Raw genomic sequence first — 21,275 nt, 5'->3', positions numbered from 1 at the left:
CTTGTGATCTCTCTCTGTCAAATAAATAAAGTCTTAAAAAAAAAAAAGACAATGGAATAAACAAGATAACTTAAGCTAGTGATGAATCCTAATAAAAAATAAGAAAACAAAAAGCCAACAAATATTTGGATATTTGACTACTGAATGCCCTAATGAATAAATAAAATGGCATTGGCAAAGCCTCTAGTCTGTGAGGGGAACAACAGAACCATCCCTGCCGGGCATGAGGACGCTGCTATGAGACCAGCTGGTGGGAAAAAGAGAAGGTGGGTTCAACTCCACTGCATGCTAAGTTTGGTGGTGGCAGCAGGGATTTCTGGAGCATTGATAAACAGGCAAATGAACTTTTAGGTTCATGGTCATATATACAGACACATGTAGATCTGGCACGATCTAGAATGAAAGTACTTAAAGCAGGGGTGCCTGGGTGGCTCAGTTGGTTGGGCAACTGCCTTCAGCTCAGGTCATGATCCTGGAGTCCTGGGATCAAGTCCCGCATCGGGCTCCCTGTTCAGCAGGGAGTCTGCTTCTCCCTCTGACCCTCTCCCCTCTCATGCTTTCTCTCTCACTCTCTCTCTCAAGTAAATAAATAAAATCTTTAAAAAAAAAAATACTTAAAGCAGAAGAGAAAAGAACCCAAATGAGTAGGGAGTGGCTCCTCAAAACCAAAGGGTGCTTACATGGCCTGTGTCCCAACCCAGCAAACCGCCCCACCTACAAAAGGCACACACCGGGCCATTCCTCTGTCTCCGGCACTCTTTCCTTCTCTGGGGCTGGCTTCTGCCTGCCTCTGAGTCTGCCTTGTTTTAGGAAAAATGTTCTGGAGGGAGATCTTTTCAGGAGAGTTGACGCTATTGTTTTGTGGCGGGTGTAGCGGTAACATAGAGTGCTGGAATCCTGACACAGCCTGTTTCTCAGGGATTCTGCTGGAATTGGCTGAGAAGCTTGACATGCTCGCACCTGCCCAGCCCTCCCTGCGCGGGGGGCGTGAGACAGTGTGTTCTGGGTGGATTCCTCACTGTTTCTCTCCTCATTCCCATGACAAACCTGAACATGGTGGGCAAATTCCTAAACTGAGTTCTCAAACCTGATAAGATCTCAGGCCAGGCTAGAGGCCCCTTCCTCCCCAATTCTTACTAAGCACTCATTCCCAGGCCTGCCCCTCACAGATAACCAGTGGCTCATCTGGGAGAAGGTGGTCAATGCTGCTGTTGAAATCCCAGGCAGCATGGTCTCATTCTGCCCAGAACACAGTGCAAAACATCAAAAATTTCAGATTCAGTGACAACACAACCCAGAGAAAATACTCTGTCTTTAGCCTTCTCTAGCAAAGGAGAGCCCATATTACTATAAATTGAACTCTGGATGTTATATATGATAGCCATTTTTAAAACATGTTGGGAATGCTCGATTGTAAAAGTTGCCAAGATAAGCCTCAATCACTAAAATCAAAGTTGACAGCTTTTGAGTGAAACACCAGGAAATTACCCCACCCAAGAAAACAAAGTTGTTGTCAGGCCACCTGTCCTAGCAGGCCGCAAAAGGGCTTGGTTGAGCAGAAAGTACATTCACATTACACAACCCGCCAGGCATAAATGTGTGAATACCCAGCTCAAACCATGTGTCTGTATGACTTTGGGCTAAAAAGGTCACGACGCTCACATGTCTCAATGATGCTGGCAGTATTTGTTCCCAAATGCAGGGCCAAACTCCATACATCTTTCTCTTAAAGGGCTACCTTCTCAATCTCCTCACTTCTTCCAGAAGTACCTTCATTCTAGCACTAGGTTAGGCACAGAGAGTCAAGAGTAAATGTAAGTCATAACCCTGCCTTAAAACAATAAGTCATAGTCTTGTGAGGGGAAAGAGATCACCACTGGAAATGGTGAGTTAATTGGGAAGACTATAATTAGTTAATAATTGTCCTAGACAATACCTAAATGAAACTACCACTTCCTGAATATGAAGAATTAGAAATAATGAGCCAACACACCCAAATCCTTTGCAGGTGGGAACATGGGCCCCACTCAAATGAAGAAAGCTCCAGGTCAGGCATGAAGTTAGTCCCCGTATGGACTCGGCTTGTGTCCCTGAACACAGTAACCTCCACACCATCTACTTACTATTCATCCTCACTCTGAATGCAAACAGTGTTTGTGCTGAGGAGAGGGCACTATGAAACAATACAGGAGGTCCATCTCTATCAAAATGCCAACAGCATTTTTCATAGAACTAGAACTAACAATTCCAAAATTTGTATGGAACCACAAAAGATGCCAAATAGCCAAATAGTCTTGAAAAAGAAAAACACGGGCACCTGGGTGGCTCAGTTGTCTGCTGAAGCATCTGCCTTCTGTTCAGGTCATGATCCCAGGGTCCTGGATGGAGCCCCGCATTGAGTTCCCTGCTTGGCAGGAAGTCTGCTTCTCCTTCTCCCTCTCCCACTTCCCCTGCTTGTGTTCTCTTTCGCTGTGTCTCTCTCTGCTAAATAAATAAATAAAATCTTTTTTAAAAAAGGAAAATTTCAGGGCGCCTGGGTGGCTCAGTGGGTTAAGCCTCTGCCTACGGCTCAGGTCATGATCCCAGGGTCCTGGGATCGAGCCCCGCATCGGGCTCTCTGCTCAGCGGGAAGCCTGCTTCCTCCTCTCTCTCTCTGCCTGCCTCTCTGCCTATTGCCTACTTGTGATCTCTCTCTGTGTCAAATAAATAAATAAAATCTTAAAAAAAAAAAAAAAGGAAAATTTCTCTTAAAAAAAACAAAAAGAAGATATGGTATATACATAGAGTGAAATATGCAGCCATAATAAGAAGGAAATCTGGTCACATAATACATGTAAGCCGCCAGGGCACTATGTTAAATGAAATAAGCCAGTCACAAAAAGACAAATACTGGATGATTTCATTCATATAAAATGCCTTGAGTAGTCAAAATCATGGAAACAGAAAGTGGAAAGGAAGGGTGATTTCCAAGGGGTACGGGAGGGGAGATTTTAATGTTTAATGGATATAGAGTTTAATGGGTATAGAGTTTCAATTTTACAAGATGATAAAGTTCTAGAGATCAGTTGTACAATAATGTGAATATATGTAACATTACTAAATGGTACACTTAAAAGTGATTAAGACGGGGTGCCTGGGTAGCTCGGTAGGTTAAGCATCCAACTTTTAATTTCATCTCAGGGTCGTGGGATCACGCCTCATGTCAGGCCCTGCATTCAGCAGGGAGTCTGTTTGAGGATTTCTCTCCCTCTCCCTTTGCCCCTCCCCAAGCTTGTGCTCTCTGTCTCTCTCTCTTTCCAAAATAAATAAATCTTTTAAAAACTGGTTAAGATGGTAAGTTTAATGTTATTCTTTTTACCACAATAAAGAAAAAGATACAGTAGATTGAAATTCAACAACGGAAAAATATAAAAACTAAAAATTAAGAACTCAATAGATGAGTTTAATAATAGGGTAGACACAACTTAAGAGAGATATTATGAACTGGAAGACAGGTTTTTTAAAAAATCTAAAAATGAAGCTCAGAAAGACAAAAGATGGAAATACAGAAGCGAAGGTAAGAGATACAGGTGATACAAGAGAAGATCTAGCATACATTTAATAAGACCCCTAAGAAGAGAGAGGCAGAAGCAATATTTAAAAAGATAGTAACTGGGGCACCTGGTTCGCTCAGGCAGTAGAGCATTCGATTTTGATCTCAGGGATGTAAATTCAAGCCCCACACAGGGGAGAAGGGGCGCTCATTTAAAAAAAAAAAAAAAAAAAAGATACTGACTGAAATTTTTCCAAAATTGTTGGAAAATGACCAGAGGCAGTTTTACCATGAAGCCAAAGAGGTCTATCTTCTATGTCCTTCAGGAAGGGAGTCAGCCTTGCCCTGGTTGTGGTCCTTAAGCTGCAGGCCTGTGGGTGGTTGGCCAGCACGTTCACTGTGTCTGGTCAGCAGCAAACAACCCACCAGGGTCTCACCGAACGAGCACACCATATATTTAAACCCAAGAAGGATTTATGCTAAAGGCCTCCTTGCTTCCCACTCAACGACCACTTTCATAGTTTCTGCCCCTGGTCCAAGACAGGGAGGGAGGGTGCAGAGGAAGAGGAATCCCAGAGCAGGGGGTTCCCGACTGCCTGCTGGGCCACCATGCGCATGAGCACCCTATGCAACTTGACCAGGACTGCTGTTTCCTCGCAACTGGGCTCTCTCCTGCTACCCACCCTGAATACACTGAACAGGTTAGATGAAACATTCACAAGCATGAGCTCTGAAGCTGAAAGAAATGTTTCTAAAATGATCAAGAATAAAAAACACATTTAAAAACCAACCCTGCCAGGGGCGCCTGGATGGCTCTGTGGGTTAAAGCCTCTGCCTTCAGCTCAGGTCATGATCCCAGGGTCCTGGGATTGAGCCCTGCATCCGGCTCTCTGCTCAGCAGGGAGCCTGCTTCCCTCTCTCTCTCTGCCTGCCTCTCAGCCTACTTGTGATCTAGTATTTGTCAAATAAATAAATAAAAATCTTAAGAAAAAAAAATCAACCCTACCAGAGGGTTTTTCTTTTCCTTCTGAATAACATGAAGTGATAATACATTATTGCCCTATGAAGATGCAATTAAAGACTTTGGAGCCAAAAATATATGGGGGGAAAGTATTATAGATGCGCTGACAGTTAATAATAAAATTTCCCTTTAATTTTGTGATAATTGTGGTATTCATCAGCATTTTAGAAATTATAATTAGTAGTGACTACTTTTCTCATTCTACATATTTACTTTTATACCTATTTTTGTATTCATAATTCTGTGTGTATATTTTTATAAAAAGAGCCTTGGAAATTGTATAGGCTTCAAGCTCCATGAGTTATAGATTTATCACTAGTAGCCACTACAAGAATGAGAAAAGGAATGTATAGCTTCAAAGACAATAGGACAAAAAAGAATAATTTTTAAAATCCTTAATCAAACCAAAAGAAGTATGAGAGGAAGGAAAGGAAAAGAAGCACAGAAAAGCTACAACAGCAACAAAGCATATAGTAAGGAAGACTGAAACTCACTCAGCCACCCCACTTCTAGAAACCAGCCCTGAAGACCTATCTCCACCAATAAGCAAAACATAGGCACAGGGTTCTTCATGGTCCTTGTGTTAATCTCTGCAAAATATTGCAAACCATCTAAATGCTGTATACGCAGGAGTGGTTGCAGGGACCATGGCAACCACACCAAGAAGCATTATACAGCTGTGAAAAAGGATGAAGATGATCGTTATGAGTTGCCCTGCAGTGACTTCTGGGACACTTGTTAAAAGAAAAAAGCAAAGCATAAAGGAGTACAATATGCTACCTTTGTGTAGAGAAAAAAGGAATCTAAGAATATTTATGTATTTCTCATTTGTGCCAAAAAGAAATTCAGGAAGGATAAACCACAAACTAAGGAGAGTGATTGCCTACAGGGGGTGGGTGGGGCAAGGTGGAAGGAATGGGAGGGTAGGAATGGGATCGTTGGGATGAGGGGAAAGTAAGGCTTCTCCCAGTGTACCTTTGTGTGTAGCTTTGGCTTGTAGAACCTGGTAATGTTTTACATGACCAAAAAATAAATAATTGCCTTCAGCCAAAACGTAGGAGAAAACTCAGAAGAGAAAAAATAGCAAATGAACCTAAATGTATTATAAACATTCTAAATACATTGATGGGCTTGGGGAAAAAAGGAATCTAAAAAGTTTTGGAAGACAATTTATTTTGTGAGGCTTACTGATAAAAAGAATGGCACACAAACATGGTATTTTTGTTAATGAATGTGTTTTCTTTTTTTTAACTACAGATTTTTATTTTTCATATTCCCAACTAAATGCCATTTGAAAACAGTAATGCTTCCCTTATTTTTCATTTGTTATTCCATTTTAAAATAGGAATCCCAGGGCGCCTGGGTGGCTCACTGGGTTAAGCCTCTGCCTTCGGCTCAGGTCATGATCTCAGGGTCCTGGGTTCGAGCCCTGCATTGGGCTCTCCACTCAGCGGGAAGCCTGCTTCCTCCTCTCTCTCTCTCTGCCTGCCTCTCTGCCTACTCGTGATCTCTCTCTCTCTGTCAAATAAATAAATAAAATCTTAAAAAAAAAAAAAAAGAAATCCCTACTATAATCCTTAAGATGACAAACATTCCTTTTCTTATTCTTTAATGGAATGCTTCTAAATAGTGAATTTTCACTTTTAAATTAACATATGATGTATCATTTGTTTCAGGGGTATATGTCTGATTCATCAGTCTTACACAATTCACAACACTAACCATAGCACATACCCTCCCCAATGTCCATCTCCCAGCCACCCCATTCCTCCCAACCCACCACCCTCCACTCCAGCAACCCTGTTTGTTGCCTGAGATTACGAGTCTCTTATGGGGGGTGCCTGGGTGGCTCAATGGGTTAAAGCCTCTGCCTTCAGCTCAGGTCATGATCTCAGGGTCCTGGGAAAGAGCTCCACATTGGGCTCTCTGCTCAGCAGGGAGCCTGCTTCCCCCCTCTCTCTGCCTACTTGTGATCTCTGTCTGTCAAGTAAATAAATAAAATCTTTAAAAAAAAAAAAAAGAAAGAGTCTCTTATGGTTTGTCTCCCTCTCTGGTTTCATCTTCTTTCATTTTTTCCTCTCTCCTATGATGCTCTGCCTTGTTTCTCAAATTCCTCCTATCAGTGAGATCATATAATTGTATTTCTCTGATTGACATATTTTGCTTAGCATGATACCCTCTAGTTCTATCCACGTCATTGCAAATGGCAAGAGTTCATATTTTTGATGGCTGCATAATATCCCATTATCTATCTATATATGTATATAGATATATATACACATACATACCACATCTTCTTTATCCATTCATCTGTCAATGGACATCTAAGCTTTTTCCATAGTTTGGCTATGGTGGACATTGCTGCTTAAACATTTGGGTGCATATACCCCTTCAGAGCACAACATTTGTATCTTTGGTTTAAATACCCAGTAGGGCAATTACTGGGTCATAAGGTAGGTCTACTTTCAACTTTTTGAGGAACCTCCATACTGTTTTCCAGAGTGGCTACACCAGCTTGCATTCCCACCAAAAGTAGAGGAGGGTTCCCCTTTCCCCGCACCCTCACCAACATCTGACTTATTAATTTTAGCCATTCGGACTGGTGTGAGGTGGCATCTCATTGTGATTTTGATTTGTATTTCTCTGATGCTGAGCAATGTTGAGCACTTTTTCATATGTCTGTTGGCCATCTGGATGCCTTCTTTGCAAAAATGTCTGTTCATGTTCATGTCTTTTGCCCATTTCTTGATAGGATTATTTGTTCTTTGAAGCTGAGTTTGATTAGTTCTTTATAGATGTTGGATACTAGCTCTTTATCTGATACATCAATTGCAAATGTCTTCTCCCATTCTGTCAGCTGTCCTTGGTTTTGCTGACTGTTTCCTTTGCTGTGCAGAAGCTTTCGATCTTGATGAAGTTCCAATAGTTCATTTTTGCCCTCACTTCCCTTGCCTTTGGCAACTTGTATAGGAAGAAGTTGCGGCTCAGGCTGAAGAGTTGCTGCCTGTGTTCTCCTCAAGGATTTTGATGGATTCCTGTCTCACATTAAGGTCTTTTATCCATTTGGAGTCTATTTTTGTGTGTGTTGTAAGGAAATGGTCCAGTTTCATTCTTCTTCATGTGCCTGTCCAATCTTCCCAACATCATTTATTGAAGAGACTGTCTTTTTTCCACTGGACATTCTTTCCTGCTTTGTTGAAGATTAGTTGACCATAGAGTTGAGGGTCCATTTCTGGGCTCTCTACTCTGTTCTGTTTTGTGTATGGTCTGTTTTTGTGCCAGTACCATACGGTCTTGATGATTACAGCTTTGTAATAGAGCTTGAAGTCCAGAATTGTGATGCCACCAGCTTTGGTTTTCTTTTTCAACATTACTCTAGCTATTCAGGTTCATTTCTGGTTCCATGCAAATTTTAGGACTATTTGACCTACCTAGACACCCCTGTTTCCATGAATTTTTAAAATTCTTTAATTATCTCGTTGGCCCATTCATTCTTTAGTAGGATATTCTTTAGTCTCCATGCATTTGAGTTCTTTCCAACTTTCCTCTTTGGATTGAGTTCAAGTTTCAAAGCATTGTGGTCTGAAAATATTCAGGGAATAATCCCAATCTTTTGGTACTAGTTGAAACTGGATCTGTGACTCGGGATATGATCTATTCTGGAGAATGTTCCATGTGCACTGGGGAACAATGTGTTATTCTCTTGCTTTGGTAGAGAATGTTTTTAATATATCTGTGATGTCCATCTGGTCCAATGTGTCATTTAAAGCCCTTATATCTTTGTTAATCTTTTCCTTAGATTATCTGTTCATTTCAGTGAGGGGGTTGTTAAAGTCCCCTACTATTATTGTATTATTGTCGATGTTTCTTTGACCCTGAATTAGCTTATATAACTGGCTACTTCCATGTTAGGGGCATAAAAATATTTACAAATGTTACAATTGTTGGATAGATCCATCGGGTATGATATAGTGCCCTTTCTCATTTCTTATTATAGTCTTCAGTTTAAAATCTAATTTGAAAAATAAATAAAATCCAATTTGCCTGATATAAGGATTGCCACCCCAGTTTTGTTTTGATGTCCATTAGCAAGGTAAATGGTTTTCCACCCACTCACTTTTTAAAAATTTTTTAAAAAGATTCTATTTATTTATTCAACAGAGAGAGAGAGAGAGATCACAAGTAGGCAGAGAGGCAGGCAGAGAGGGAGGGAGAAGCAGGCTCCCTGCTGAGCAGAGAGCCCAATGTGGGGCTCGATCCTAGGACCCTGAGATGAAGGCAGAGGCCTGACCCATTGAGCTACCCAGGTGCTCCCACTCCCTCACTTTAAATCTGGAGGTGTCTTTGGGTCTAAAATGAGTCTCTTGTAGACAGTATATCAATGGGTCTTGTTTTGTTTTTTAGGGTTTTTGGTTTTTTGTTTTAAAGATTTATTCATTTGACAGAGACACAAAGAGAGAGAGAACACAAGCAAGGGGAGTGCTAGAAGGAAAAGCAGGCCTCCTGCTGAGGAGGGAGCCCAAGGTGGGGCTCGATCCCAGGACCCTGGCATCTTGACCCAAGCCAAAGGCAAGACGTTTAACTGGGTCTTGTTTTTTTATCCAAACTGATAGCCATTGTCTTTTGATTGGGGCACCTAGCCTATTTACATTCAGGATAACTATTGAAAGATATGAAGGGCGCCTGGGTGGCTTGGTGGGTTAAAGCCTCTGCCTTTGGCTCAGATCATGATCCCAGGGTCCTGGGATCAAGCCCCGCATTGGGCGCTCTGCTCAGCAGGGAGCCTGCTTCCCTTCCTCTCTCTCTGCCTACTTGTGATATCTATCTGTCAAAATAAATAAAATCTTAAAAAAAAACGATATAAAATTTAGTGCTATTGTATTGCCTTTAAGGTGACAGCTACTGTATATTGTCTGTTCCTTTCTGGTTTGTTACTTTTAGGCTCTCTCTTTGCTTAGAGGACCGCTTTCAATCATTTTTATAGGGCTGGTTTGGTAATTGCAAATTCTTTTAATTTGTCCTGGAAGCTTTTTATCTCCCCATCTATTTTCTTTACTTTTTTTTTTTTTTAAAGATTTTATTTGTTGATTTGACAGACAGAGAACACAAGTAGACAGAGAGGCAGGCAGAGAGAGAGGGAGGGAAGCAGGCTCCCTGATGAGCAGAGAGCCCGATGCGGAACTCGACCCCAGGACCCTGAGGATCATGACCTGAGCCGAAGGCAGAGGCTTAACCCACTGAGCCACCCAGGCGCCCCTCCCCATCTATTTTCAATGACAGCCCAGCTGGCTATAGTATTCTTGGGTGTGTATTTTTCTCATTTAGTGCCCTGAATGTATTATTCCAGTCCTTTCTGGCCTGCCAGGTCTCTGTGGATTGGTCTGCTGCCAGTCTAATGTCTCTACCATTGTAGATTACAGACCTCTTATCCTGAGCTGCTTTCAGGATTTTCTGAGGTTTGTAAGTTTTACTATTAGATGTTGGGGTGTTGACTTATTGACTTTGAGGGGGACTCTGTGTGTCCCCTGGATTTTGATGCTTATTTTCTTCCACAAATTAGGCAACTACACTGCTGTAATTTGTTCCAATATGTCTTCTGCCATTCCCCACCCCGCTTTCTTCTTCTGGGATCCCAATTATTCTAATATTGTTTCATCTTATGGTATCACTTATCTCTCAAATTCTCCCCTCGTGATCCAGTAGTTTTTTAATCTTTTTCTTAGCTTCTTTATTCTCCATCATTTGGTCTTCTATATCACTAATTCTCTCTTCTGCTTCATTTATCCTGCAGTTAGAGCCTCCATTTTTTATTGCATCTCAGTAATAGCCTTTTAAAATTTCAATTTGGTTAGAAATTATTTCTCCAGGGGCGCCTGGGTGGCTCAGTGGGTTAAGCCGCTGCCTTCGGCTCAGGTCATGATCTCAGGGTCCTGGGATCGAGCCCTGCATCGGGCTCTCTGCTCAGCAGGGAGCCTGCTTCCCTCTCTCTCTCTCTGCCTACCTCTCCATCTACTTGTGATTTCTCTCTGTCAAATAAATAAATAAAATCTTTAAAAAAAAAAAAAAAAAAGAAATTATTTCTCCAGAAAGTGATTCTCTAGTATCATCTATGCTTTTTTTCCAGCCCAGCTATTATAATTGTCATTCTGAACTCTAGTTCTGACATCTTACTAACATCCATGTTGATTGGATCCCTGGCAGTTAGAGCTGCCTCTTGTTTTGTTTTTGTTTTTTTGAGGGGAGTTTTTTGTCATTTTTGCCCGGAGAAGAATACATGAATGAGAGAACAAAATGCTAAAAGGGTAACAACAACTCCAGGAAAATACACACTTAACCAATCAGAGAGACCTGAAACTTCCAGAAAGTGGCTGCTTTTTTGTTAATGGAGTTATTCTTCTGTCTCCTGTTGAATTTGTACGTGTTCAGCCTGCTTCTCTCTGCCTCTGCCTGCAGCTCCCTGCTTGTGTGCCCACACATGCTCTAATAAATAGATCTTTACAAAAAATAAAAATAAAAAAGTTTTACCATTACCCATTACCCACTGGCTGGCTCAGTGGATGGAGCATGTGACTTGACCTCAGGGTTCTAAATTCAAGCCCCACACCGGCTGTAGAGATTACTTAAATAAAAATCTTTTTTCTTAAAGATTTGTCAGAGAGCATGCACAAGCAGGGGAAGCAGCAGGCAGAGGAAGAAGCAGCCTCCCCACTGAGCAGGACCCTGAGCCAAGGCAAATGCTTAACAGAATGAGAGCCACCCAGTGTTGAAATGCAAAACAAAAATCAGTCTTAAAAAAACAAACCCCGGGGCGCCTGGCTGGCTCAGTGGGTTAAGCCGCTGCCTGCTGCCTTCGGCTCAGGTCATGATCTCAGGGTCCTGGGATCGAGTCCCACATTGGGCTCTCTGCTCAGCAGGGAGCCTGCTTCCTCCTCTCTCTGCCTGCCTCTCTGCCTACTTGTGATCTCTGTCGAATAAATAAAATCTTTAAAAAAAAAAAAAAAAAACAACCCCTAGCAGTCCCTGCCATTCCCAGCTAACTCTTAGCGGCTAGTAATCTGCTTTGTCTATTTATTTGCCTACTTTGGCTATTTCCTGTATGTGAAATCATGCCTGGTCAGCTTCTCTCAAATATTCCTGGTTCGTCCACCTAACACGTTGTCAATACTGCATTCCTTTTCATGGCCGAGTTATATTCCATGGTAAGGACATACATTTTCTTTATGCAGTCATCAGTTCACATTTTTTACTTCTTGGCTCTTATGAATAGTTACTATGAACCTTCACATACTAGTTTTGTGTGAACAGATCTTCGATTCTCTCAGATACACACCAAGAAGTGGCACTGCTGGGTACTGCTCACCACTTTGAGAAACTGCCAGATGGGTCCCAAAGTGTTTGCACCATTTTACATTCTCATCATCAATGTATGTGGGTTCCAATGACCTCTTATGTCAGTGGTAGCTGACTGTTCACTTTCCAGAAGGGCTGCCGCAGTGGCCAGCTGCAAAGGAGAGTAGTTACCCTCAAGAAGTTTGGGTCTTTCCAGGCCCACTTCATTCAGTGGAAGAGACTGAGGGCACTGGGGGTGGGGACTAAAGGTGAGGTACTGATTATTCTAGAGCTTTCATTCTCCACATTCCCTCAGAAATGGGTGCTTCCTGCCTTATTTTACTAACAGTTTTACCTGAGTCAGAAGATTAAGAAGATTCCTTTCCCTTAAAAAAAAAGTACAGCCATTCAACATTTTACATTGGAAAATGTCCCCATTGTGTTTAGTTAGAGATTAAGAGGGAAAGAAACGAGGGACCTGGAAATGGAAAGAGAACAGGGACTGAGGCTCAGGGTCCATGAAGTAAGTTACATTCCCAGCTTGAGTCTTCAGTAAACTGCTACTCACAGTGTGTCTCGATTTCAAAGCTGAAGGTACCAATGGGCAAAAAAACAAAAACAAAAAGTTTAAATGCTCATTGCCAACATGGGACCAAGTGAAGGAGAAAGTGCAGAGGTTCCCTATATCAGGTGCTGATGTTTGGCACTTATACAAGGTGGTTCCTGTACTGGCGGGTAAGACCTATACCCCTTAGGGGCGCCTGGGTGGCTCAGTGGTTTGGGCTGCTGCCTTCGGCTTGGGTCATGATCTCAGGGTCCTGGGATCGAGCCCCGCATCGGGCTCTCTGCTCCGTGGGAAGCCTGCTTCCCTCTTTCTCTCTCTCTCTGCCTGCCTCTCTGCCTACTTGTGATCTCAGTCTGTCAAATAAATAAATAAAATCTTTAAAAAAAAAAAAAAAAGACCTATACCCCTTAGAATCCCCATAAACACTCATCACAGCAGGAAAGGAACACGGAACAGGAGGAAAGCCATGGAACCATGGAACCCAGTGCACTGCTCACCTCCAACCACAGGTCAAACCGAGGCTACTTAAGAAGAGGCACAGACAACAGGTGAGCAAAGTTGGGGAACATTTAGTTCCAGTGAAAGATGAGGTCTCCCAGTGAGCTGTGCTCAAAAAGTCTTGATCTACCTGGCATCTACAGTACCCTGCCAAAGAGCGGTCATTGGGAGTAAGCTGTTCACTTTTCCCCCGGGGCCAAGTTTAGACCCCAAAAGTTGGTCCCCTCCATCCCAGGCAGCAGCTGTTCCTGCAGGGGAGGGGCATCCACGGAGAAGGGGACTTCAGTGAGTGGGACAGTAACACTTGACCCTCTACAGGAACATCTGCTCCTCAGCTCCCCAGACTGCCAGATCCGCAACAACCCCAGATTCCACAAGTCCAGATGTGTAAACATTCAAGCTACTTAGCATTTCCTCTATTTTAAAGAACACTAGCGTTCACCTTTTTTGAAAACCCTGCATGGACCCAATGTGGCCCATACCACAGCGTAACCTCCAGGTCACCCTCCTCACAGATCTTCTTTCTGTGGAGGACAATACACCCACCCTTGTTCAATTCTGGATTAAAGGATCACACAGACGCAGATTTCCATGGAAAAACCCTCTTGTTTATTTGATTAAACAAAAATAAAATAAGCTGCATAGGAACAATTTTAAAGTCCAAAGAGACACCAACTTTGTTTTAAGGCTGTAGTAGCTGATACAGCATCTCCTTGCTACCTTCTCCAGCCTTCTCTGTGGACCACAGCGATACATTCAGAAGCCTTGTTAGCTAACACACGAGTTTTCAAACACTTTCCCATTGGTTCTTCACCTGCTCATTGCCTGTCATGCCTGCAGCCCGCAGGATAACATCTAAGATTTAAAAGTAAAAATTCAGAGGGTGGAAAAACACACCCCAAACAAAAACCCACTTTAAAGGTTTGGGAGGAAATCTTTGCTCCCCCATTCTTCACTTAATTGATGGGATCTGCACCACCACCGCAATGCCCATTTTAAAAAGTATCAAAAGGCAGTCAGCACCCCAGATGGGCTTGCAGGAGCTTCTGTGGCCCGGAGAGTTAGTCTGGTGGTGCATATTCCTTACATGAGGTCTGCCTTGGACAAATTTTAAAAAGTTTTTTAAAGGCTTAACTTAGTCATCTTAACATCAGGCAACATGCCCATGTTAATTTAATCTCTCCAATTCTGCATTCACCTTTCCCATAAAACAAAAAACAAAAACAAAAAATAAACAAGTCATGTGTTCTACACTTAAAAATTATTTTGCTGACTGGGCATGACAGCTAATGGACAGTATCAAGCAAGATTCATTTAAAAAAAAAAAAAAAAAACCTACCCTCCCACCCACCCATAACTAACATGCTAATTAAAAACAACATCCCTTACCCACCACCCACCCTCTCACCTGCATTGATTTTAGGGGAAAAGAATGGGGGCAGGGGAGGAAAGAAACCATACCACCCTAAAAACAAGAACACCCCAGAAACGTGAAAAATCTTCCTCTGAAGAAAAACTACACAGACTGCTAGAAACAAAGAACTATTCCAGAGCTGGTTATTCAAAGAAAGTAAACACTTTGCTACACACATTAACATTCAGTCAGTGTGCTCTGAGATAGAGCCTTAAGAAAAATACTACCTGAGCTTGTAAGTTAATACAATCATTAAAAGGAGGTCTAAGACCATGTGGATACACAAAACTTTTAGAACCATTACTGGTTAAATGATGGATGGAAAACATCCCACCAGGCTGGCTTGTTAACCCGTAAGATCAGTTTTAAAAATAGGCATCACTGAAGTACTGCTTCACCGTGACATTTTAAACCCAATCCGCAATCATTACAGTGGTCTTAGGACCCTCTCTTCCAATCAAAACAAAACAAAACAAAAACTAGGGGAGTAAGAGAGGTGGAGAGGCAATACAGTATATCATGGTAATGTGCTTCAACTTCATCAAGTATTTAATTAAAAACAAAAAACAAACCCCCCCCCAAAAAAGGAAAGAACAACCCGTCAACATGTTACCTTTGGTAGAAAACAAATTAAACACAAAATGAAAGAACAACACGCACCACCAGTCACCGCTCAGAAAAGCAATGATGGTCGCAATGGCCTGGTGATGAACATCCTGCTGGGTCCAGAAAAGGTACAGATACAATCACGAAGTCTAAAGGAGTCGTATTCCCTTCAAATATTTGATGTTTCCAACAACTAGACCCTTAGAATTGCTCCTAAAAGGGTAGATTTGCAGACATTCATAATATAAAATATTTTTCTCTTGAAGAGAGAAAGAGACCTAAAGGTCTCTATAGGTTAAGTCCTCAAATAGGTCAGATGAACCAGTAGTTTCAATAATACTGAACAACAAGGTCATGGTGTGCATAATTCCTATTGGGGGGGGGGCAGATTGGTAAGTAATACTTGGGATTTAGGATGACATTTGCCTGAGTACAGGAATATTTGGTTTTGAGGTTTCTTTTTCAAGGTCAATCAAATGTTTCTCGTGGGAGAAATCAGTTCTGGGTTTATCAGGATGTTTTCTTCTAGAGCTGAAGGTGGTTCCCCCTCCTGCCCACGCCCCTGTGGATTAACACTATGCTTTTCAGAGACCCATCAATGATACGAACATGAGGTAGATGACTTTCGCCAAAAGTGAGGTAGAAATGAAACAAAAGCAAACAGTGTGGTGTGGAGCTACTGTGTGTGTCCTGTGCCCCTGGCCCGCAGGAAGCCAGGGAGAGCGAGGCCCCCGGAGGTCCTTGTTCTACGATATCCTCACGCGCGAGCCAAGTACAAGAGACTGACTTTTATACAGCCCCAGACTGTTGGAAAATCCGTCAGTGAGGTTTTAAATAAATACCTACATACTTTTTTGGCACCACTGGATTTTTGTTTTTAAACAGAAAAAACAAGCCTAGAACTTTGGCATATCTCTCACTACCTACCAGAACACAGCAACTGTAGAATCTTCCAAAGAGGAAGACACATACAGAAACAGTATTCTGCTGCTTCGAGCCTAAAAAGACTTCCCTCCTCAAATTAAGCTTTGGCTTAACTAGAATAAAACAGACTGAGCCCATCTCAAGCCATTCTCTTATAGCTCCATCACAAAGTGCCTCCAATCTGGCAACTTTTTTTGGCCCAACACACAATTTAGATTCTGTTTATGGTACCCCTGTAGGTGTTTCCCCAAATAAGTTAGACTTAAAAGGGCATCCATCCATCAAAGATTAGTGCACGTGCATCCTGCCCGGGCCACTCGGCTCCAGCCAACTCGCGTGCCACCTGCCAGCCACCAGAGAGCAGAGGTTTCTGAGACAATATTGCTTCTTGTGAACAAATTTACAGAGAAATTTTTCTTTTAAGATTAACACTTTTGAAATGTTAACTGTCAACCTAAAGTGGTTTTTATTTGTGGGTTACTTAGATGTCCTTTAGCCATCTCAACACCCAGACTTACATATCCAAATCCAACTGGCATCTCCACACACACTGACCTCATATCCCGCACCACTCCCGCCACCTGCCCAGATGGGACACACATGGGGATGACCGGCTGAATACCACACTGACTTAACAGAAACAGCTTATACTCCTCTCTCGTAGTCCCTACAACCTTTTCTTTTCACCATGTTCAAGTCTCTCCTCCTCATCCACCCAATTCCTACCCACCCTAGCATCACCCGACAGGCAGGAGATAGCCAGTTAAAAACCCCAATTTTCATCAGCCTCACCCACACTAGCGTTCCAAATGTTGGCTTTCCTCCTCTTTCCTTGATTTGGAGCATTCCACATCGTACAATAAACACACTCCAAAGTGCTTCGCACCAGTCCCTGTGGGTCAGGAGTCAATCATGGGCAGCCACAGATGGCCAGTGTTTTAAAAACAAAAGCTTCCCATGTGGGACCACGTTTCTCAAATGGCCGTGATGCACAGTTCTGGGTGCAGAAAAGGTGAGGAGATGTACCACCACTGAGGGGAAAGAGGCAGCATCGTACACTTAACTCATTTCAGGGGAGGACCTACTAGCTTTGAGCCTGCGAACTGGTCAGTCTATTAATTAAGACCCGATAATTTCAGACAAGTGTGGAAACCCTGGCTTTACAACCAAATCCACAGAGAAATGCTAACTACACAGTTTTATGTTACTGCTATTCACCAAAATAATTTCTCACTCAGATCCCATGATTCCCCCACATCCGGGGACACCGGAAGGACAGATCAGAGTGAAAATGGAAGAATCAAAGGTAGTAACTACCCGAAGTAACTCATCCCGGGTTTCTTAGAACGCTTCTAAGAATTTTCAAGATCAATTTCTTCAATAAAATTTTGTAAGCATTTAAAACCAGTTGTCTTTGGTGTTTAAGGGTGGTTTGTTGGGTGGTTGGGGGTGGGTGGGGACTGAGGGGTAGAAGGGAGGAAGATCAGCACCAAGTTATTTCCAAAATAAAAAACAGTAAAAATGCTTAATTACACAAACTCTTCACCAAAGAACATAGAACCCAGGGGCAAATAAAAGGCCACTGAATAGGAACTGGGGAAGAATTCGAAATTAAATCCTTCAGCAAAAGAAAAGGTGGTCTTAGAAAGTAAGATTTCCTGAAGCCTCCTTGCCCTGAAACACAGCAGCTGGGAGGGAGTGGTCTGACACGAACTTTCCAGTTTTGGGATCCTATATTGCATGCAGTTCTCCTTTATGAAATGAGTTTGTTCCCATTTTGGTCATTCAGAAACCCCAGAACTAAATCAAGGAGGACACAGGGTACCCTGAAGTGGTAAATGCTCCCCCCAAAAAGGGAGGGGGGGCCAAAAAAAAAAACCAAAAACGATTTGATTGACTTGCTCACTTCCCCCATCAACTCTTTTTCTTTTGGGATGACAAAAACAAATTGCTCCACAAGTTACTTTTTTCAGTTCCTTTAAAACTACATCTCTACTGCAAGCAGAATTTCTCCAAAATACAAAACAGAAACTGATGTTAGTCCTTCTGTTTGAACAAGAGGTTTCCCTGGAAGCCCCCGTCATCTGAGAGCACCTCTGGCTCCTGAGGCACGCTCCTCCAGAATGTGGTTCTCATTGAGTACCTGGGGAAATGCAGGGACCCACATAGGTTCTCGAAAGCAGATCAGCTCTGCCTACTTTCCACTTGAAAGACAGGTAATGCCCAGAAGCACAAGTCTTTGTACCCAAGTCCAGCTTACTGCAAACCAACCCTGTAAAGTGACGGACGCCATCCCACAGTTCTGCAGCGGGAGCCTGGCTTCGATTTTCATTCTTTGGTACCGAGACAGAGGTGTAACAAAGATATTACATCCTACATTTTGGGTTGGGACAATTTGGTTTACAAATCTTTTACATTCAAAGGCCTTTGGGGAGTAAATTCACGTTAACCATGAAGTCCTACTGCATGGCCCGGGAGCAGACCACTCTGGAAGACGAACCCAAGCGGAGGGTGTAGGGATGGGTTGTTGTTCCTATTCATTTGACTTTCAAACATTCTATTTCCCTGAACTTCCAAAGCAGGAAAAAATTGTGCTTTTAAAGGAAAAGTTCATTCCTTGGCCTACTCTTCTTAGAAAAAGAAACACCTAACATTATCGACAGAACAACACTCAAGCCAGGGTAAGGGACAGACCTCCACCCTCCCGCGGACGTTGTGGGTAGCCTGCTGCTTTCTTATGCTCTCTACGGACCACCTCGGCACATGCACATCCGCCCACACTCAAATCCACAGGCTGGGCAGGTCAGACACCCTCTTTCTGAGAATGAGGCTGATTTTCTTCTTCCTTCCACTGAACTTTATAAACAATAACAAGCTAAGGATACTTAACTTCTGAGAATACTTTTAATCGAAAATCCTAAGCTACATCTATTTTTTAGAAACCCAAGTGTGAAATAAAAGTTTCTTTGGGTGGTGGTGTACACTCCTCAGCTTTACTATGTTGGTGTAGACAGCTCAGTCACGCACACACGCACGCACGCACACATGCACACCATCCCTTAAAAAGAAGCAAAGATTACATACCCTAAAACAGGAATAGAACAGTCTGCTTTTCTTGGCCTGCAAGCCACAGCCACATCCACATCCACATCCACGTCTTCTAAGAATAAGAAAAGATGCTGAACAGGGTGATAAACACACTGAGGTATTAAAGGAGAACACAGAAAAGTTCTCTGTTGCAGCATTAAAAAAAAATTTTCAAAAAAAGCTTCTTAAAAAGATCAAGATCACAACACAATCTAATCCCATAACACAGTATTCTCCAGAACACAAATACTCTACAACTCAGCATTTTAAACCTTATTTTTCCACATTTTATAGTTTTTCTTTTTTTTTCTTTTTTTACTTAGTAGTTCTTTCATGTTTCCTTGGCTCAATCTACAGAGTACACCCCACCACACACCCAGTGCCCCCCCAGCCACAGAAACACCAGGCTTGTGCATATCACGCCCCACAACGGGTCAGAGGGGAACGTGAACTCCGCTGAGTGAGGGTGGGGAGGAGGGCAGAGGGCCTGCTGGAGAAGGAAATGTAAAGATTTATGAGGTAGATAGAAATTATCACGTCACAGGCTCAATCCCTGCAGAAAAGATAAGTACATTCATCTGTAAAAAAATAAAGATGAGGTAGGAATTAAGCAATGTTGTACTCTTCTTGTTCTCTTTAAACAAAAGAAAAAAAGAAATTTCCCTGAGACTGTTTCTTCTTTGAAATTCAAAAGGAGAGAGAGAGACAGAGAGAGAGAGAGAGAGATGCACGCACAGCCCAAACACAGAAGCCTTGAAAACGTGATCAGAAGATGAGGATCCGATTGTTGCCAAAGTCCACCACCACAATCATCCCGTCGGGGGTGACAGCGATGCCAGACGGGCGGTCCATCTGCCCAAAGCCACTGCCCTGGGCGCCAAACTTGCACAGGAAGCTGCCATTGGACTCGAACATCTGCACGCGGTGGTTCCTGGAGTCGGCCACGATGATGCGCCCCTCCTGGTCCACGGCCACACCCTGTGGGCGCAGGAACTGCCCGTTACCCGTGCCCTCGGAGCCCAGGAAGCGCGCGGACTGGCAATCAGGGTGGATGACCAGGAGCCGGTGGTTGTTGAAGTCGGTGACCACCAAGTGGCCCTCGTGGTTGAAGGCCACGCCACGGGGGGAGTCAAAGTGCTTCCAGAGAGCCCCCTCGAAGCCGTACTTATTCAGGAAGACGCCGTCTGGCCCGAACAGCTGGATCCGGTGGTTGCGGGTGTCAGAGACCAGGATCTTGCCCTCAGAATTCACCGCCACATCCCAAGGGTAGTTGAACTGCCCATTTTTGGTTCCCTTCTCGCCGAACTTGAGCAGGAACTGGCCCTCAAACGTGAAGACCTGGATGCGATGATTGTCCTTGTCGGCCACCACGATCCTGCGGGAGGCATCACAGGCCACGCCAGCTGGCCGGTCGAACTGCCCAGGTCGGGAGCCCAGGGTGCCAAATTTGTGGTGGAAGGTGCCACATGGCTTGAACACCTGGATGCGGTTGTTGCTGCGGTCGGCCACGATGATGTAGCCCTCCTTGTCCACACTCACGCCCCAGGGGCGGCAGAGCTTGCCGTCACTGTCGCCCTCGCTGCCAAAGCTCAGGCCCGGGAGCCCAATGCCCACGTAGCTGCGGCCCGACTTGACCACCACCTTGAAGGGGCTGTTCTCGATGTGCTGGTTGCACATGGTGACCGACACCAGGTGCTCGCCCTCCAGCTGCGGCCGGTAACTCACCACATAGGTCCCGTTCTGCTGGTCGCTCACCTCGGCACCAAACAGGTTGCCATCAGGGCCCAAGACCACGGCTGACATCAGGTCGCCTCCAGAGAGGCGAGGCTCCCCATCATGGTCGTAGCCAATAACTGTGAAGGAGGCCACCTTACCCTGGAGGGCCCGCTTGAGGCCATCCCCTGTGGCTTTGGTGAGTGGCGCGAAGGCCCCACTGCTGACGAAGCCGAATGACTTGATGGCAAGGTACAGGGCCTGGTCAGGGGGTGTGAACATGACACGGTCGTCTTCCTGGGGCTGCAGGAAGCTGCGCACAGTCTTCAGCTCCTGCACCTGGGCCAGCATGCGGTCCCGGGCCAGCAGGACATCCAGCGCCCGGCCCTCCTCCAGCACCTGCTGGACGGCACTGATGGTGCTCTCCAGCTTGTTGAGGCTCTGCCGCAGCTTCTCCACCTGCAGGTACAGGGACTTGGCTTTCACCTGGCGGATCTTCTCCACCTGGAGGGGGAGAGCAGGGAGACAGGAGGGAGGCTTTGAGGCAAGCAAGAGCAACAACATACCAGGCGACAAGGATGATGAG

At 43.9% G+C, this 21,275-nt stretch overlaps 1 protein-coding gene across 1 annotated transcript in view; it reads right to left on the bottom strand.

Annotated features, from left to right (window-relative positions):
- Positions 1–18,133: 18,133 nt before the first annotated feature.
- The window catches only part of TRIM71 (tripartite motif containing 71), a 68,726-nt gene continuing 65,584 nt past the window's right edge, over positions 18,134–21,275 (bottom strand). Inside the window, exon 4 of the mRNA XM_032301376.1 lies at positions 18,134–21,193. Within this exon, the coding sequence (XP_032157267.1) occupies positions 19,742–21,193 (1,452 nt within the window). The 3' untranslated portion in view covers positions 18,134–19,741. The remainder of the gene's footprint in view (positions 21,194–21,275) is intronic.

Source organism: Mustela erminea, chromosome 1 (genome assembly GCF_009829155.1).
Source record: "Mustela erminea isolate mMusErm1 chromosome 1, mMusErm1.Pri, whole genome shotgun sequence".
In the NCBI taxonomy this organism is placed as follows: domain Eukaryota; kingdom Metazoa; phylum Chordata; class Mammalia; order Carnivora; family Mustelidae; genus Mustela; species Mustela erminea.
This window is presented reverse-complemented; position numbering and strand designations above follow the sequence as displayed.